General features: G+C 38.0%; 2 protein-coding genes across 5 annotated transcripts in view; both read left to right on the forward strand.

Annotated features, from left to right (window-relative positions):
- The window catches only part of LOC135263599 (calcium/calmodulin-dependent protein kinase type II subunit alpha-like), a 103,110-nt gene extending 94,686 nt beyond the window's left edge, over window positions 1-8,424 (forward strand). Inside the window, exon 23 of the mRNA XM_064351829.1 lies at window positions 397-8,424. Within this exon, the coding sequence (XP_064207899.1) occupies window positions 397-400 (4 nt within the window). The 3' untranslated portion in view covers window positions 401-8,424. The remainder of the gene's footprint in view (window positions 1-396) is intronic.
- Window positions 8,425-8,728: 304 nt separating this feature from the next.
- Window positions 8,729-16,793, forward strand: LOC135263600 (uncharacterized). 4 transcript variants are annotated; one of them, XM_064351830.1, is made up of 6 exons: window positions 8,730-8,904; window positions 9,658-9,987; window positions 11,968-12,222; window positions 15,308-15,487; window positions 15,768-15,881; window positions 15,975-16,793. In XM_064351830.1, exons 1-6 carry the CDS (start codon window positions 8,856-8,858, stop codon window positions 16,202-16,204), a joined length of 1,158 nt encoding a protein of 385 aa, XP_064207900.1. In that variant the 5' UTR covers window positions 8,730-8,855; the 3' UTR covers window positions 16,205-16,793. The 4 variants fall into 4 exon arrangements, with proteins under 4 accessions (XP_064207904.1, XP_064207900.1, XP_064207901.1 ...); XM_064351831.1 differs by having other exon boundaries at window positions 8,731-8,904; window positions 15,768-15,875; XM_064351832.1 differs by having other exon boundaries at window positions 8,731-8,904; window positions 9,670-9,987.
- The last annotated feature ends 2,599 nt before the right edge of the window (window positions 16,794-19,392 follow it).

Below are 19,392 nucleotides of genomic sequence, written 5' to 3' on the forward strand. Positions count from 1 at the left end.
ACAATTATTGGTCAGTGCTGGTTTGTCGGGTATCGGCTAGTTTTTAGATTCTGTGTTATCTAAAAATTAAGGTAATTATTACTGGTTATTCATCATTTTACCTTTAAGTCTGAGGAGGAAAGTCCAGGGGTCAGAAAGTAAAAGTCATGCCATGTGTTTCTTCCACCCATAAACTCAGCCAGCTGATTTCTTAGCTGAAGAATTGAGTTAATTATCAAAACCAGACAATTGTAACAAAATACTAGGGAGGATTTTTCTTTCTGAACCTGGGTTTTCCAACTCTGATTTTAGTCAATGGTTCATTTTTATATGGTGAATGAATTATTAAATCATGATGCAGACTGTTGGTCAGTTGATGTAATCCTTGAAACTGTTGCTCTTGTCTTACTTTCCCAGCTGAACTGCTGAAGCGGAGGAGTTGAGTGAGGCATGTCTCCATGACGCCAGTCATCAGCTACCTGTGTGTGGGGACAGTGTGGGTCCCACACCTGCCTGTGGAACCCCGCCCTCCGTATTTCATCACTGACTTGTTTATACCTTCACTTCATCAACATGAATGCTATGTTGCTATCTTTAAAATAACGTAACAGAAACAAACTATCATCCATATATGTGTATATATATGTATATATATATATATATATATATATATATATATATATAGATAATAGTTTGTCACTTATATAATTTGTTACTTTATTTCATCTTCCCTTCCCTCTGTTTTTGTCTTAATTATTATCACTTAAGATATAGCGAGATGAACTTCGGGTTTTCCGACTTTATCAGTCATTACCAGACTTGCTTTAACCTTCATATACTACTAGCAGTAACCTTTAAAACACAGCCGTTGTGACTAGTACATGGCAGCTGTAAAACACAGTCATATCGCAGCATTACCATTGACATTTAGCACCAGAGTGCTGGTACATTGCGGGGTTAGCAATTACATAGCTGCACTATGTACACGTTCCAACGCCCAGATACACATTGTACTTGATTACTCAGACTTTTTGTCAAATTATATCTTTCACACCCTTTCAAATGCACCTGGCTGATCACATTGGTTTTCAATGAAATTTCCAGAGATTTAACAAAACAATGAAGATGTGCCATAATGCCCCCCTTGAAAAAAAAGTGCATCTCCCTCACATTTTTGTTTACATCCTAAAATTTACATCTTAGATTATATCAATATGGCTCTGGTCTGCAGTACTCTCTGTGTCCTGCACAGTGATGACATCATAGGCTTTTCCACCAATTACAGTGAAACTACTGGAAAACACAGTGGACTGTCAAATCGGTAGTCATAAAACAAGCACTCAATAGTCAAAAAGTTTCACTTCCATTCCATATATGGTCACAACCTCAAATTTAACTCAAACAGTCAGGAATATAAAGCAAGTATCCCATAAATATTGGAATAGGGCAAAAATTACATCTTGAAGAACAATTTAGGATGAGAAAGAAATGGCTGTTTTCTCATTTGATTGTGCCTGCCCCTGCTGTAAGAAATTAAGTAATTTAACTGTTTTTTCAAATTTTTACTATATGGGGAAGGAGAAATGATGGAACGACAGACAATTCATTTTGTAGTGTAGTGTTATCGAAAATGTAAATGATTTTCTTTCTTATATTCCACTTCAACTTGAAGAGGAGGATATGTCTTTCGCTAACTGAATAAGTTCAGGGTGGTTTTACTGTAGCTGGGTGGTATTGTTACTGTATCTCTGCAGACTTCTTTAAAGAAAGCATGGAAAGGCCAGATCTTCTGGTCATAATTTACAGATCAGGTGCTTAACCAGAAGTTAACGTGGATGATGATGTGTTTGGCTTCTTTTTATTTAATTTTTTACCCCCAAACCCCCTACAAAATATTGCATATGTGGTGAACTTGCATGCTAAAAACTTTGTTGATTTCCAAAGTTCCAAAGCCTGTTTGTTTGTGTTATGACATTGCACAGTCAGGTACCGCCCTGGTGAATATGGAGGTCGAGTGATCAACGCACTTTGTTTTTTTGTTCTTCCAGTAGAGATGCTGAGTTCATAGCCACTTCCCCACAGCAGCACTCTGTCTGTCCGTCCGGCTGTCTGTTCATCTGCACAGTAACGAGGGCTTGGGTGTTTGACTGTTGACACGGCTGAGCTTGGTAGCCAGGGAGGGAATTTTTGTGTTGTGGTATATAGCGTATATCAGGCTTCAAAACAAAAAAAAAAAAAAAAGCAATTTGTTAAAGGCCAATGAAACTATCCAGAGATTTTTTGCAATAAAATATATGGGTGTTTTTGTTGTTGTTGTTGTATAGGCCGGCGTTTTCACATTCAGATTTTACAGTGGAGTGTAAAGTGGCGTTTTGTTTGGATTCAAAGTTTTTCAACTGCCTGCTTTTTGTTGCCATGGTTTCCTTCTTTGCTTCCGCTCGTTAACACAGGTACCATGATGCCACATCTGCATTGCATGGATTTTATTTTTTTCCCCCTCAATAATGCAAAATGAACGCAGGAGTGTATTGTTCTAAATAGATGATATTATAAATCTTGTTTTAAGGCCAGTTGGGGAGAGAGGGGTGTGTGTACGTTTGGACTAAGACTTAAAAGCAGCTGTAGTCTGAAAAATATTAAGCAGCATAGATATGCCTTTTACCTATAATGAATCTTGCATTGTTGTATAACTGTGGACTCACAGATGAACAACTGAATAATATATGCATTCAGGGACAGAGAGCCACACATTTTGAATGTCCCACTGTATGTACAGTATAATGCACTACAATAGATTGTAGATGAGAGTGTGTTACATTTGACATGGTGAATACCATCGTAGGCTTCCCGAATATGATAGTACAGTACCATTTTAAAAAAGTTACTGCTAGGAAATGAACCACTACCTGAAGATGTACAGGATTCCATGACCTCTTTCGTAGACACTCGTTGTACATATTGCTTGTTTTGTAGTCGACATTGATATTTTATATGGCTTATTATACAGATTGTATAATTGTTTTATATGATAGTTTTAGTCTCCAGTGTGAAAATGGACACCGTCGCTTTGATATGAAAACTTCCAGCCAATCAGCTGTCAGGCTTTGTTGCTTTTCTATGTGCCAGTGAACGCATCCTTGCAAAGTGTTAGGAGATTATTTTGAAGTTTGAGTATTATGAACATTGAGATTATATTTATTTAATAGCGACCAGTAGAATGCTGAGAATAAACCTGCAGATACACTGGTGTCAAAAAATGTACAGCTCTTCTTGTTTATGTTCACTGCATGGAAAAAATTGTTCTGTACCAATGTAAAAGTGTGCTTTATTTTTAAGAAAGATTGAAAGTCATCTAAATTAGATTATTGATGTTAGGAGTTGGAGTCGGATGTTGGGGGGTGAGACAATGCTGTTTTTGACTTCTTCTGGAAGTAAATAAGTGGTAAATGCATACTTTAGTCATTTAATTAATATTATTTCAACAAGAAAGTCTGAAAATAGTTTGGATATCCTTACTGGACTATTAACTTGACCCGGCGGACACATTGATGTGAGAAAAGCTCACCCAACTTTTGTGGATGTGTTTAAAAAATTAAAATAAAAAAGTGTTGTTGACATGTCAGTAAACACACTTACTAACTCAGTGGTGACTTGAACTTGCTAAAAACCAAGTTGGATTGCAAAGCTGTCTCAACAGCTTTAAATTACATTTCCTGATGATCTAGAGTTCAAAAAAAGAAATCCAGGAAAGACTGGAGTTATAAACAGAAACTCAAAATTGGGCCAACCTCCTATATTGTGTTTATTTTCTTTCTCCTTAAGTATGTAACATTTTCTAAATTAATCAAATAAAACTGTTTAAAATAAGCCATTTCAATAATAATAATAATTCCACAACAAATTTGTATGAAACTAGAAGCATTTCAAATAATACAGTGCTGTGAAAAAGGTATTTGCTCCCTTCTTGATTTCCTCTATTATTGCATATTTGTCACACTGATTGTTTGACAAAGGGAACCCGAGTAAAAACAAAACATTTTTAAAAATTATTTCATTTATTTAATTGAAAAAATTATCAAACACCTACATCACCCATTTGAAAAAGTAATTGGCCCCTTAACCTTAATAACTGGTTGCACCACCTTTAGCAGCAATAACTGCAGCTAAACGCTTCCTATAATTTGATATCGGTCTTTCACATCACTGTGGAGGAGTTTTAGCCCTCTCTTCTTTGCAGAAGTGCTTTAATACAGACAAATTGGTAGGTTCCTTAGCACAAATTGCATCTCTATTGGGTTCAAGTTAGGACTTTAACTAGGCCACTCCAAAACTTTCATTTTGTTTCTTTTCAGTCATTCAGATGTGGACTTGCTTTTGTGTTTTAGAGCATTGTCTTGCTGAATAACCCAATCGCACTTCAGCTCACAGACAGATAACTTTAACAAAGTTCTGGTACAAAGCAGAATTCATGGTTCTTTCTGTAATGGCAAGTTGTCCAGGTCACAAGGCAGCAAAACATCCCCATCACCATGTTTGACTGTTGGTATGATGTTCTTACTGTAAAATGCTGTATTTGCTTTATGCTAGACCTAATGGGACCTGTGTCATCCAAAAAGTTCTCATCTGCCCATGGAACATTATCCCAAAAGGCTTTTTTGCTAAAGTGAGACGAGCATTGATGTTTATCTTGAGTAGCAATGGTTTCCACGTTGGTACTCTCCCAGGAATCCCTTTTTTTTTTCAGTCTCTTTCTTATTGTGGAATCTTTAACTCTGAAATTAGCTGAGGCAGTTCTTTGGATGTTCTTCTATGATCTTTTGTGACATCCTGGATGAGTTGTTGCTGCATCCTAGGATTTTGGCAGGCCAGCCACAACTGGGAAGATTCCTCTATGTTCCAAGTGTTCTCCATTTGGAGATAATGGCTTTCACTGTGGTTGAAGTCCCAGAGCCTTAGTAAAGGCTTTGTAACCCTATACAGACTGATATATTTCAACAACAATTTCTTTTGATGGGATAGTGCGGTTGTAGAAACTTTGTGGTGAATACTTCACTTTGATGGTAAGGTTCAATATGAGTGAGGTTTAGATGCAGGGCTGACTACAATCAAGCCTGGCTGTGTTCAGTCAGCTTAATCTAATAAATGAATTGATCATTTAAAAAAAAAAAGTGATTTGTGTTTACTCAGTTTCCCTTTGTCTAATATTACATTTTCTCCAATGATCTGAAACCGTTCAGTGTGACAAATATGCAGTAATAGAGGAAATCGGGAAGAGGGCAAATACTTTTTCACGACACTAAGTAATCCTGCTTCCTGAATGACAGATGATTCTCATGAGTAGTGTGAGCTTCCTGGTGGATTCTTGGAGATTGTATTTGAATAAATTGTTTCTTCAAATAAATAATCTCTCAATCCTCAACACAAAGTCAAATTATTTTACACCATGGAAAGTTGTAAGGTAAATGAAGCTAGTTCACTTTTATAATATAATTATTCAGTTTTGTTTTCAATTATGTGGATTCTCAGTGTACATTGAAGCAAAGGGTGTATTTTTTGTTTTTTGGAATTAGAAATTTGGCTCTGCTTGATCCTTGTAAAAAAAAGGGATAAAAAATCTTCATAAAAATGCTAATTGCTGTATGAGAAAGGTACAGTAGGTGAATGGAACAAGGTATCACACAGTGTGATTGGCTCGGGGCCCATGAAGTATAACCTAACACATCTCATAGGATGATACATCCGTCATTTATTCCTTGTGAACACCCCCCCCCCCCTTTTTTTTTTTTTATTCTGGTCATTCTGTACATCTTGCCTTGTGTAAAAATACAGTTTGGTCTATAAGTATTTGGACGGTGACACAATTTTTGTTGTTTTGGCTATGTACTCCAGCACAGTGGATTTCAAATAAAACAGTGAATATGAGGATAATTGCTGACTGTCAGCTTTAATCTGAGGGTGTTTACATCCATAACAGGTGGTTGGTGGAGCAATTACAGAAATGTTTAAACATTGTCCCCTATTTTAAGGAACCAAAAGTAACTGGACAAACTAACATAATCTTAAAATAAGTTTATATAATATTTTGCAATTGGATGCAAACCCTTCGCATTCGATGACTGCCTGAAGTCTGTGCCCTGTAGACATCACCAGACACTCAACATCTTCCATGGTGGTGCTCTGCCAGGCCTGCACTGCAGCCAGCTTCATTTCTGTGTCTGTTTTAGGGGCTTTTTGTCTTCAATCTTGTCTTTAGTAATTGAAATGCGGGTTCAGCTGGATTCAGGTCGACTGATTGATTTTGCCAGTCAAGATCATTCCATTTTCTAGCCCTGACAAACTCAAAACCGTGGTTGCTTGAGCTGTGTGTCTGTGGTCATGATCCTGGTACAAGGTGAAGTGATGTCCAATGATTTTTGAGGCATATGGTCAGATCTGAGCAGTCAAGATGTTTCTGAACATTTCAGAATTCCTCCTGCAGTTGCCATCAGCAGTCACATCATCAATAAAGACAAGTGAGCCAGTTCCAGTGGTAGCCATACATGCCCAAACCACAACACTACCGCCATATTACCTAAATATATGTTTCATATATGAGGTGGTATGCTTTGGATTATGCATGCATTTGTATCATGGATCATTTCCTTTCTTTCTCCACACTTTCCTCTTTCCCACATTTTGGTACAGGTTATACTAATCTGATATGTCCATAAGACATTGTTCCAGAACACTGTATCTTTTCATGTACTTCCTAGCAAACTAACCTGGCCAATCTGTTCTTGAGGCTTACCAGTGGTTTGCATCTGGCAATGGTTATGCTGTTGAAGTCTTCACTTTATAGTAGTCTTTGACACATGTATGCTTTCATCCTGGAGAGTGTATTTGATCTGTTTGACAGTTGAAAAGGGTTTTGTTCCTTACAATTGAAGGTATTCTTTGGTCATCCACTACTGTAGTCTTCCATGTTTTGGCTCCCAATGTTTTGGCTATGCCTCTGATTTATTCTAATTTTCTGGCCTTGTGATGGCCTGCTTTACTGGCATTGACACTTCTTAGGTCCTCACGTTGAGAGACAGTAGAAACTGACTCCAAATGCAAATGCCACACAGCTGGCCAAGGCACAGCAAAGCAGCCAATTTTCAAATTATTTTGGTCCCCTTAACGTAATTCCTACACATATTTCCTGATAAGGATGTAAACGCCCTCAAATTAAAGATGACAGTCTGCGCTTTGGCTTCATAGGCTTTTTTTTTTTTCATTTGAAACAGGCTGGAGTACAGATTCCAAACATGAAAACATTTTCACTGTCCAAATACTTTTGGACTGTGGTGTATATGTATAATCCTTCTGGGAGGCCTTTGAATGCTTCATGAATTTCACATAGGAATCTGAAATGAATGGAAAAGGCCAAACAAACAGGACTAAGGTATATTATACTCGCTTTTGATCTATCACAGAGCATACACGTTTACAGGATATGCGTACTGACTGACCAATCTAATTTTATTTATGTTCATACTTTTTTTTTTTTTTTTTTAATTTCTCAGCATTCTCATTTAGCACATGTGACAGACTACATTAGAGAGAAAGAACTGAAGTTTTAGCAGGTAATGACACAAAATCCATGAGAATGTAGATTATCAGGAGGAAAACAGAATCAAATATCACATCTTGACATTTAAAAAGAAACGTATTTGAGCCACGGTGGTTCATGGGCACATTCAGACAGACCGATTTCATGTGCTGCGATGCAACAGTGTATGTGCTGCATGATAGGTCTGTGCTTGAGAAGACAGAAATCATGAATCAAAAACTCTCTTCTTAGTGTAAAGGATAGAGAATTCCTCCCTGAATCCTCTCATGGCAACCAAAGATGATGCCTCATAATTTTGGTTCATCAGAGAATTCAGCTAATTAAACACACACACACATGCACACACACACACACACACACACACACACAAACACACACAGGTACAATAACAAGATAACTTCTCAGGAAGACAGAGAGCATGTCACCGCAAGTCGGTGTGAAGAAAAAAGAAAAAAAAAAAAAACTCACTTCAGTGCTTTCATGATACTTCCTGTGTAAAGAGCTACTGGAGGAGAGAGAGTGCAAAGTGCATTTGTGTCAAAAACACATGAGAAAGTGAAGCAAAAAGAGTAACTAAAATAAATGAAAAGGGATGGGATAAGATTTTACTTTGAAGCTGTATTTGTAATTGTGAATTGAATGACTGCCTTATGTACACACAATTATAATTTGTTGTAATATTTTCTTTTTTTTTTGTAGGTGACCAATATTGTTATCTTTTGTACCACTTCAGAATGAGAGTGGTTTAATATCCAGGTTTCACTGTCTTTCACTCAGAACTATTATATTATTGCAAAAATGAAAAGTATATACTTAATGGTGTTTTCATAAATAAAGCTGTATTTACCAACCGCTTTCCTTGTCCCTATTCATTTAAATTACTTGAAATATTGTGGCCTGCTTCTGAAAACTATTCATATCACATTTTGATATTTGCACCCCTGCATCCTGAAAAAGGTTATCTTGTCTTCCACTAAATCTTTTTTGCTTGATGTTTTCCGGAAGTGGGTAGTATAATTATTTCCAAGATACTCTTTTCTTCAAGTTCTCTTTTTTACCGTTTGACACCTGTGGGTGGAACTTTTCACATTGCAGTTACAAGTTTGGTTTGTGCTTTTGCATCTTAGAAAAACAAGCCCAACCTGTTGATGTGATTGGCTTTCTTCACTGCCACCACAATCAAATTAAGCTGTGCTGCTGTTCCATAGCCGAGCACAGTTCTGCCAGGTCTTCTCTAGATGTTGCTTCTGTCTAAGGCACATCTGTTATTTGTTGAGAAAAAAAGATGTCTGCCTTTGTTGGAGCATTACTGGTATTAACAGCAACATCACAAGGTGAGCAGGATTATATACACCTGTTATTGTATGCTATTAATGGTTAACCATTTGACCATTGAGTCTGTGAGGCTACAGTCAGATTTATGTTTATCATTACCATGATCAATGGTGTCCATATTGTGTATTGTTGGATATCTGAAGTGCTGTGGGTCATGTGTGATTTTTGGTTACCTCACTGATCAGTTACGTCCTTATTTTCTCCAGTCAAATGAACATGTTGTGATGTGCTGAAGCCAGTTGTTCCTAACACTGGTCCAAGAGCAGCCCTGTGCGTGCTGGAGAACTAGTCTCACTGCTTAAAAGTTAAGAGATTATTGTGGAATATTAATTCTTTATGTTTCTGACATAATGTGGCATTGTGAGGGTAAACCATCCCTCATTATTCATTACAAATTAGTATTTTTAAAAAATTAACAGCTCTTTATACTTGGAATGGGAAGTAAGGTTGGAAAGAAAGAAAGCCAGTATGCACACAGTGTTATCCAAGACCTGAGTTGGGAACCTTTGGCTTAACATGTTACAACACAGTCATTGTATTGGTGAAAATAATGGAAAAAACTCATAAGGATTAAATAAATAAATAATACAATGAACTGGACAAAGGATAGACATGGAGTCCTTTTGGGAGTGATATCTGAGAGTGATTACATTGTATAGTACTGACCGACGTATTATTTTATTCTTCATTTGTGATTTCAAACATGTTCTACCCCAGACCATTTTGAGGTTTGTCTTGCTTTAATTATACAGGATCTTTTGCAGTCACTGTCTCTGCATGCAGAGCCAAACCCAACCACACTGTCCAGTGCTATGGAGCTTTGGGGAGATCTGTCTTCCTACATCTGGACATTGGCAGTGAGGATATAGCGATACGGGTGAAAAAAGGAAACGAGCAAATTCTGACATATAAAAACAGGATCATACATATTTATGACCGCAACAACCACATAAAGTATTTCAAGAATGGGACAATGAAGTTGGACCGAGCTTCGAAAAACTATTCTGGGGAATACAGCATAGAGGTTCATAATGCGAAGGGAAGGGCGCAGTGGAATAGCACAATACAACTCATCATTCAAGGTACCCTTCTTTATCATATTCATTGTAAATATATAAACACAGCAAATTTAAATGTGGAAATATTCTTACTCATTCTCTGGCATGGCTAAACCAAATTAAGGATTGGCAATTTAAAAGAGCAATTATAAAATAATAGTGCAAATAAAAAAAAACTAACAAAAAAAAAACTTTTATTACTTCTCTTTAGCTGTGTGAATATTAATTTATGTTCATCATGATACTTATACTGTACAAGTCATGCGTAACTTTGTTTTTAAATATTTTTATGTTTAATGTAACAAAATAAAAAAAATACATTTAAAAAAATTTTCTGCACCCCTCTGCAGTATGGCAATGACTAATGGCAAATCTATCTGAGTGTATCTGTCTTAATCCAGTGAATTTATAAATGAATATCTGTGTATTGCAGTGGTTCTCAAACTCCTGGTCCTGGAGGCCCCTGTGTATTCTAGTTCTCGTTCCAACAACAATTGCACTCCCACCCTAACAAGCTGTTAATTTTTCTCAATTGGCTGCATTTAATTTTTTTAGAGGGATTATTTACTCTCTTCAACCACATTATGCCAGAAATATGCCATTATGCCATGAACACTAAAATTTCCATGTTAATATTGTGCTATATTGAGCTATATTGCAAACAATTACATAAAAACGCGTGTGTTTTGGTTTTTTTTTTTCAAATGAAAGACTGAGGTTAATTGATAGGTTCCTAATTTGGTTGTTGATGTTTAATTTCTTAAAGTTTTTCCTGAACTTATTAGCACAGTGCAGGTTTGGCACGTTAATATTTGCTTTGACTTAGAATTTTTTAATTGTTTTCCAGGTGGTTCTTTTTAGTGGTCAGGTGTCCACTTTCACCAGTTAAGCTGGCAGTATACTCAGTAAGAAGAAAGAACTTCAGAATTGAGAACCACCGGCAAACATGTCCACGAACACTGTTGTCGGTATACTCAGTAAGAACACCGCACCGTTTAAGGTCACTCCACGCCGCTGGGGTGTGAATAATTATGAATAATTACGAGGCAGCTAAGCAGGGCTGGAATCTCGCCCAGACCTCCGTCTTGCAGCTACGCCATGGATGTATAAAGAGAAGGGCTACGCAAGATCACAACACAAAACGAAATGTTTAAAGTGTTTAAAGTGGCTTTATTTTATCTAGCTATGTAAAAGAAGCTAAAAAGGCGAAGGAGATGGTACGTTCGCCCTCTAAATCAGAGTAGGATGGAGAATGGAGAGTTTTGTCTGTACATTCGGGAAATGCAGAGTTTAGAGGAGGGGTCCACTTTCTCTTATTTCCGAATGCTAGGCACTTTGATGACTTGCTGAAACGAGTAGCACCATTCATCAAACATGCGGGAACTCACAGAATTCCCATCTCTACAGAAGAGAGATTGGCGTTGACTCTCCATACTTTCCGTCATGTAACCAGCCATTTGATATTTGGACCAATAGCTGAGAGGGGGAGGTCGGAGAACAAGAAAGAAGTTTTCCAAAAGTTCTCCCTGGAGGCCGTCGCACACTGCACCGTACGAACACACAACACCGCGTCTTTTTGTTCTTCAGTTGTTCTCATTGCTTCCTTTTGCTCAAAAAGTTCTACTTCTTACAAAGTACAGGCCTACTGCCTACTTTAGGAACCTCAGTCTTTAATTTGACCAGTTAAAAACCTTTAATCTAATTTTAGGCAATTGTTTGAAATATAGCACAACGTAAACATGAGAATTTAATTCTTCATGGCATGCATAGCTATTTCAGACATAATGTGGTTTAAGAGGCTAAATAATCCCACTAAAAAAATGAAATACAACCAATTAAGAAAAATGAGCAACTTGTTAAAATTCTGGGATTGCAATTGTGGTTGGAACGCAAACCCGAATACACAGAGGTACTCCAGGACCGAGTTTGAGAACCACTGCTGTATTGAATGAATTTGAGTTTCGGAAGACCCTCATATTTATGTTTTCCTCACCTCTCCCGCAGCCCCCCTGTCTAAGCCGGTCATATCCCAGCTCTGCTTACCTCATGGAGAAGTCAGGGTGTCCTGTTCTTCAGATGGTGATGTCACTGAGTACAACTGGACTCTGGGACACAAGCCACTGGATGGAGGTGTGGCCTACCTGAAAGATGAGAAGGACACTGTCATTCTGAAGAAGAACGTGCCCGAAAACATCACTTGTTCTGTCAGGAATCATGTCAGCCACAACTATACAACGGTTCGACGGTTTGCCTGCCCAGGTAGGACACTGGGGCTTAGGGATATGGTTTTTGGGGTGTCATTGGCTATGTTAACACCGCAGGTCTCAATGCCCAGTTCTGATTTTTTGCCTATATCCAATTTTTTTTTGACAGCCTGTTTGCATCTACTTTAAAAAGTGACCCATATCCGATACTGTGCCCTCACAGTTTACTTTTGAAACAACCCACGTTTGTACACAAGGGTTTGGTTACCGATACAAAAGTGAACAACCACGGCCATATCGCCATCTACAAGACAAAAGTTATAATTCAAGCTGTTGCTTTTTGAAGCATCTTAGGTTCCCAACAGACATCCCCAGTATTTTGGCCTGTGTTGACTCTTCGCCCCACATTTCTAAAAGGCGTGTAACCTTGGTATTCACCACTGGACTGAGCCTTCGTCCCCCATTTAACTTATGTTAAGATTCCCCGTTACCAACAGAGAGTGCTTGTGCCTGTGATATACCTTATGTGTCAGTCAAATGTGAAAAAATGTATTTAAGCAATTTTTTTACTCAAATCATGTTTATTGTTTTCAGTTGCATTTTAAAGGTTTTGGGAACTTTTTTTTAAACCCGGAATACCAAAAATCCTGATTTAAAATTAATACTATATAAATATACATCATTCTATTTACTTTATAAAATCTAACAGAATAGCTGAGCCCATTTGCTATTGGACATGTGAAACCAATGAGGCAGTTTGTAATCGATAAATTCACCCAATAAGATTCATAAATTCCACACACTGACCTGGGATGCTTATGGGATGATTATATTTTGATTTCTGGTTTCTGATAGTATGCCATAGTGCCCTGTAATACTGTAATGTATTGAAATTATGTTTTGCAGAAAATGGCTTTGACTAAAAGAATGCTGGATACTGAGAATGTCATACTACACCAAACTTGGGTGTTATTCTTGACTCTGAGTTGGATTTTAAATCACATTTCAACAATTTTAACAAGATTGCCTTTTTTCATTTAATAAATATTGCGAGAGTTAGGCCCTACCTCTCACTGGAAGATGCTAAAAAGTTGACCCATGCCTTTGTATTCTCTCGTCTAGATTATTGCAATGCACTCTTCAATGGATTACCTAAAAAACTAATTGCTTTTCTGATATCAGAAATTGGCATTTTAACTAGGTAAAATTCCAACTCCCACTGAAATGAATGAGAAAAACATTTTAAATCTGACTAGTTAAAACAGAATTTCCGATATCAAGAATTGGCATTTGAACTAGTTAAACTGTAATTTCCGATATCAATAATAAGCATTTTAACTAGTTACAATTGAATTTCTGATATCAACAATTTGCATTCTAACTAGTTAGAATTTGAATTTGCGATATCCTCTAGAAATTAATTAAAGCTAAAACGGCTTGCCATACGTCTACTACAACTTCTAGCGTTACTGCCTCTGCTGGTTGCGGTGAACCAGCTACAGTGTGGGAGGAAAGTGTCAGAGGCGACACAGACAGACAGCAGCAGCCCACCACAAACCAGACATCCGCTCGGACCAGAACTTTTACCCCTTGAGAATAGTGGATGTTCAAATGCTTTATCAAAAAGCACATACTATACTTTCGTCTCGAAAGAATTAAAGATTATATACTTATAATCTTTTTCTTGCCATATTGTCTTCTTCTAACTGACTGAAGGTCATTTGAAGTTCTTCGGTTAGAATTCTCATTTGGGTCTGTCCTTTAGTTCTGTGGCTTTGTTAACTGAAAAGAGCTGCCTCCAAATGGATTTTGTTTACTAGCTATGATTGCGTTGAGCAAAATGGAGAAGGGCCTCACATCGGTCTTTGCCTGGGGCCTCCAAATCACTAAAACCGCCCCTGAGATCGTCTAGTGCTGACTTGCTCAATGCCCTTTCTGTTCTTATGCACCAAAGGTTTGGAACAAACTCCCATTACAAATAAGACAGGCAACCTCTGTTGATAGTTTTAAGAAACAGCTCAAACCGCATTTTTATGATCTTGCTTTCAATTAATTTCACCTTTTTATTTTAACACCATTGTTATTATTTTACATTTATTTTATATTTCTTAAACCTATTTTATATTTCTTATACTTGTGTTATGCTTTTTTATATCTTAGGATTGTTTTTATCATCATCAATTTATTTTATTACTTTTATTTTATTAAGTTTATTATTGTTATTATTATTATTATTATTATTTATTTTTTATTTTTAATTTATGTCATTTCTGCTTTTATCATTCATTTTATTTCTTATTTTATTTTATTTTTTTATTTTATTTTTATCTTATCTTAATACCTGTGGTACTGATTTCTGTTGTTGGTTTGTCTTGTAAAGCACTTTTAGCTGCATTTTATGATATGAAAGGTGCTATATAAATAAAGTTTATTATTTTATATAATATTATTATTATTATTATTATTATTATTATTATTATTATTATTATTATTACCAGGGGTGTCCAGTCTTATCCTGAAAGGACTGGTGTGGATGCAGATTTTTGTTTTAGCCCAGCACTGCAACACTTGATTCAACTAATTAACTGAGCATGGTCTTCAATCACGACAATGATAAGTAGAAACAAGTCTCTTAGGGCTGGTTTAAAACAAAAACCTGCACCAACACCAGCCGTTTTTGGATAAGATTGGGTGCCTTTTTTAGACATAGCTAAGTACTGAAATATGTAATACTGGAAATGGAAATATGGAAATATACTCTAGGGTACTGAGGTTTAGTATTATTTAATAAAGAGCACTGGAGATTAAAATTATCACAGAACACTGGATAACAGGACCGCTGACAGTTTGAAGGACATACGCTCACAGTCAAAAGGGGGTTGTGGGGAACTGTAAAAATTGTTCTGCTGTACTGAGTACACACAATATTTTAAAATCTGAACCACTGAGATGACTTTAAAAATGCAAAGGTGCGAAACTGTCATGCGGCACAGCAACGAATCAAAAGGTACGACTGGCAAAACCCAACTTGGGGAGGGAAAAGGCACTTAGCATTCAGTTTCATGGTTCTGGTGTCTGTTTTACAAGGGGGAAAAAATCTACGTGGTAAACCCGTGTACCTGTGTTTTTGCCCACGACAGCTCGAACCTGCACTTTGGCAAACGGGACGGAGGTTAAAGTCAGTGTGAAAACTGGTGAAGTTTTTCAGCCTCTCTTGAACATCAAAGAGGTTTTATTCTCTGTTGGCGGGAGCGAGCCTGTATCTGCAGTCTGTGACTGGGAAGAAATAAACCAAGATACCTCTACAGGAGTGATAAGTGGTAAGATACTAGAGCAATTTGAATAGTTGCCAAGCTACTGCCAATGATTTGTTTTTATGAGGACAAAAATGATCAGTATGTCTCCTTTAACTGCTCTCACTTAGCGAGACAGTTTTCTTATTCCTCTTCTTAGCTTCTAACAGCACTGTGCCATATTCAGTCCTGAACAAGACCGAGGGCAGTGATGTGGCTCCTTAATTCTCATTCTTGTTCTTTTTCTCATTCTTTAATATATTCTTTTTTATATACAAAGTTTATGTTTCTCTTTATTTCTTCACAGAGAGAATTATATTTCTGTCTCTAGCCATCTGTGCAGTCATCATGGTTTTTGTACTGGCATCAGGAATGTACTGTCTCAACCGAAAAAGAAACAGAACTGGGATTACAGGTGAAGGTTTGTGTGGCGTCCCTGATGATGATGATAATAAGGTCTATGTCTAAAAAGCATCTCTGTAGCAAATAACTCTCCCTGTCTCCGTATCCACAGGTGATAACCACACCCAAGAACTGGTCTACACTGAGATTGTATGCCGCAGCAGGGTAAAGGTGGGGAGAGGGAAGGAGAAGGAGCAAGAAACAACAACAACCATTTATGAAAAAATTACAGCTCCTGGGACGCTTGACCACACGCGGGGGAGAGCCCACGGCCAAGAGGATGTTGTGTATGCCAGAGTTCAAAACAAACAAAATCAGCCAATCACAGAGCAGATGCCATAGACTGGATGAAGCAATCAAAAGGTGTGAAAAATAGCATGTGACAATCAAAGGGTGGAACACACAAATAGCACAGCCTGTTGGTTTGTTTTGCTTCTTTTAATGAACTGTGTGACCTACTATTTTTAAAAGGTACTTACAACATAAGCTGAAAAAGATATAGTATAGATGTACAACTATCATGTACTGTATATTTTAGTAAAATGTATACAACATGTATAATTTAGTACAATTTGTGTATATTGTCCTTTATTGAAATGGAATATACTGATAATATTCACGGACACACACACACACACACACACATATTCTTTTGTAGGACCAGAGGGTGTAAAGACAGTCACATTGCTTGATAGATTGTTCTATTTTCTGCAAATCTGTAATGATTATAATTGCTTTTTTTCCCCCTTTGAAATGCTATACAAGTACATTTATTGCATTTTTCCCCCTTTGAAATGCTATACAAGTACATTTATTGCAGTTATTATAGTTATGATAATTTTGTTCAGTAAAATTATAACATTGCTCAATTACCTGAAATGTTATTTTTGTTCACCAAACTTTATACTGTAAATAAAAAAGTTACATTTTTTATACAACAATCTCTTTTTCCAAGGCTCATTAACACGAACGGATTATACAATAGCAATGCTTCCTTATAATTTACCTAAATACTATAAATGTAAACATCAGATCTGATACTAATATCAACAAATACCCATGAATTAATGCATGTCATTCAGATGAACGGCAGTTTAGATAGTAAAATGTCTTGACATACAATCACAGTAATTGTATTTCAAAACGTTTTACTTAGGCCTCAGCCGTGGCCTAAGTCTTTTGATCCAAGAGACTTGTGGCAGTTTTTCGGGCGCACAAATCGGACGGTTTCCGTTTGACTGCAGAGGAAGATGTGGTTTGGATGAGTCACACTTCACTAGGAGCAATGCAGTTCTGCACTGAAGCAGGGCGAGCCAGGCAGACTGGGGGTGGGGAGGAAGGATGTTGGGGAACTCCATTTCTCTGTCTCAGAGGGGGCGTGGCCATTGGTAACTCTACCTCTGTCCTTTATGACCTTGACCTCGATATTAGACATTATTTATTAACCCCCCCCTCCATTTTTTCTCCCAGGTTTGGAATGTACAATGTCATGCTGCAACATCTGCATGCAATGGGTGTGAATGCAGGTGAAAGCTTTCACACTCCTCTGAAGCATGCAGTGTCACCTGCTGCTCGTTTTTTTCATAACCACAGCTCACAAGCCAAAACTCTGTACAGACATGAGTCAGAAGAAGCCATTTCATGCACGGCTTTTAGCAAGCAAACCACTGATGCCTGGCTGTCCAGCAGCGGTCACTGGAGAGTGATGTGTTGCCTGTCCGGGCCAGGGCCGGCCCAAGGTTTTTGGGGGCCCAAAACAAAAAGTCTATATGGGGCCCTCTGTTTCGGTCGAAAACCACCCCCCAAGCCCCAGCCAGCAAGATTTGGCACCAATAGAAATATATTTAGATTAATGAAAAAGCCATTGTCTTAGGGAACACAATTATTTATTAAATATATATATATATATATTTATATATATTTTGGAGGGAGGGGACCCCGAACCAATCGCGGGGCCCTAAACAAATGTTTACTTTGTTTATTGGGTCGGGCTGTCCCTGGTCCTGGCCAACAGAACCCTCCCTAACCCTAGGAGATGCAACTGGCAGTTAATAACCCTGCAGAGGTACTTGCCAGAGTTGGCATTGACACGGTCGGGATCCATTTCCTGACCATAGAATCCATTGGTGCCCTAGAACAGTGCCTTAACAGAGTGAGCCACCCTGCTACCCCCAGCCATTGTTAATTTTCAGTTCCTCATCTGCTAATGTTTTCTGACAGTGACAGATATGGCTTTCCTCAAATCAATGTTAGCAAAACATTGATGGTATTCAATGGCATATATGGTTCTTTTTGAAAGCACCTGGAGTGAAATAACTGCTGTGTGAACCAGTCTATCTCTATAGTCTGCTCTATGTGCTACTGTCTAGTACAGTACAGTACTGATGGGAGAAGAAAAGACCAGTTCGAAATATGATTGGACAGAGAGTTACAGCTGAAGTCCCGAAGACAATGAGATGGGGAAATCAATCAATCAATCAATCAATCAAATTTTATTTATATAGCGTATTTTACAACAGTTGTCACAATACGCTTTACAGACAACCCTAGCCTAAACCCCCACAGGAGCAAGCCTAAGGCAACAGTGGCAAGGAAAAACTCCCTGTGGCAGATGGGGAGAAACCTTGGAAGGAACCAGGCTCAAGGGGGAAACCCATCCTCCTCTGGTCGGCTCAGGGTGCCGACGGGTGACCAGCATGTCAGCCAGTTTATGCACAAGATATGATATGTGATGTGGCTCAGATGATGGGTGGGGCCGGGTGGCGGTGATGGGGAACAGCAGGTGGCGGCAGATGTGGGCAGGGTGGAAGCAATGACGAAGGAGGGGCTGGACCGCAGAGGTGGGAGAGACCAGATGACTCTCAAAGCACTCTCGAGGGTTGGGGCAAGAGCCCTGCCGGCAGCGTGGGGAAGAGGGTGGAAACGGCAATTAGGGAATTTGCAATATAACAGACAGTGAGTAAAGTGCCAGTGAAATGTACAATGAAATCACAATGTATTCAGCTATCAAGGCCCAAAATGGTGTTATACAGCACAATGGAGAGATCTGGGCCTGTAATTCAGATTTACTCTTAGTGTTTTTTGATGGGCTTGGCTTCGAAGATGGAAGGCAACAGTTGCCCAAGTTCATGGTCACATGGGACCTTGTGAGGCTCTGCCATGGTGCAGTAGTTTAGGAGCGATTCAATGTCCACCCACGGATATCAATGGAGTATCTCCCTCTATAATCACCATTCCTCAAAGCTAGTTAAGAATTATTTTTCAGCGTGGCGATGGAAAGCTTATGACCCTTATGCTGATGTTTGTGACTCACTTGTTCAGACCATTGACCCTTACCCTGTGATGACATCACCCCAGAGGAATTCCAAGGCTGGATTTGTGAGGAATTCCAAGGAAAATGTTGAAAGTGCATATTATCATGGAATTTTTTTTTTTAATCTTGCCATTTTTGTGAAATTTATCTGTTAAATGTAGAAGAAATTCTAACATTGGCTTATATTCCTTTAGCTTCACAACCTCCTCCTAATGAG

This window comes from Anguilla rostrata, chromosome 9, assembly GCF_018555375.3.
Source record: "Anguilla rostrata isolate EN2019 chromosome 9, ASM1855537v3, whole genome shotgun sequence".
Classification (NCBI taxonomy): Eukaryota; Metazoa; Chordata; class Actinopteri; order Anguilliformes; family Anguillidae; genus Anguilla; species Anguilla rostrata.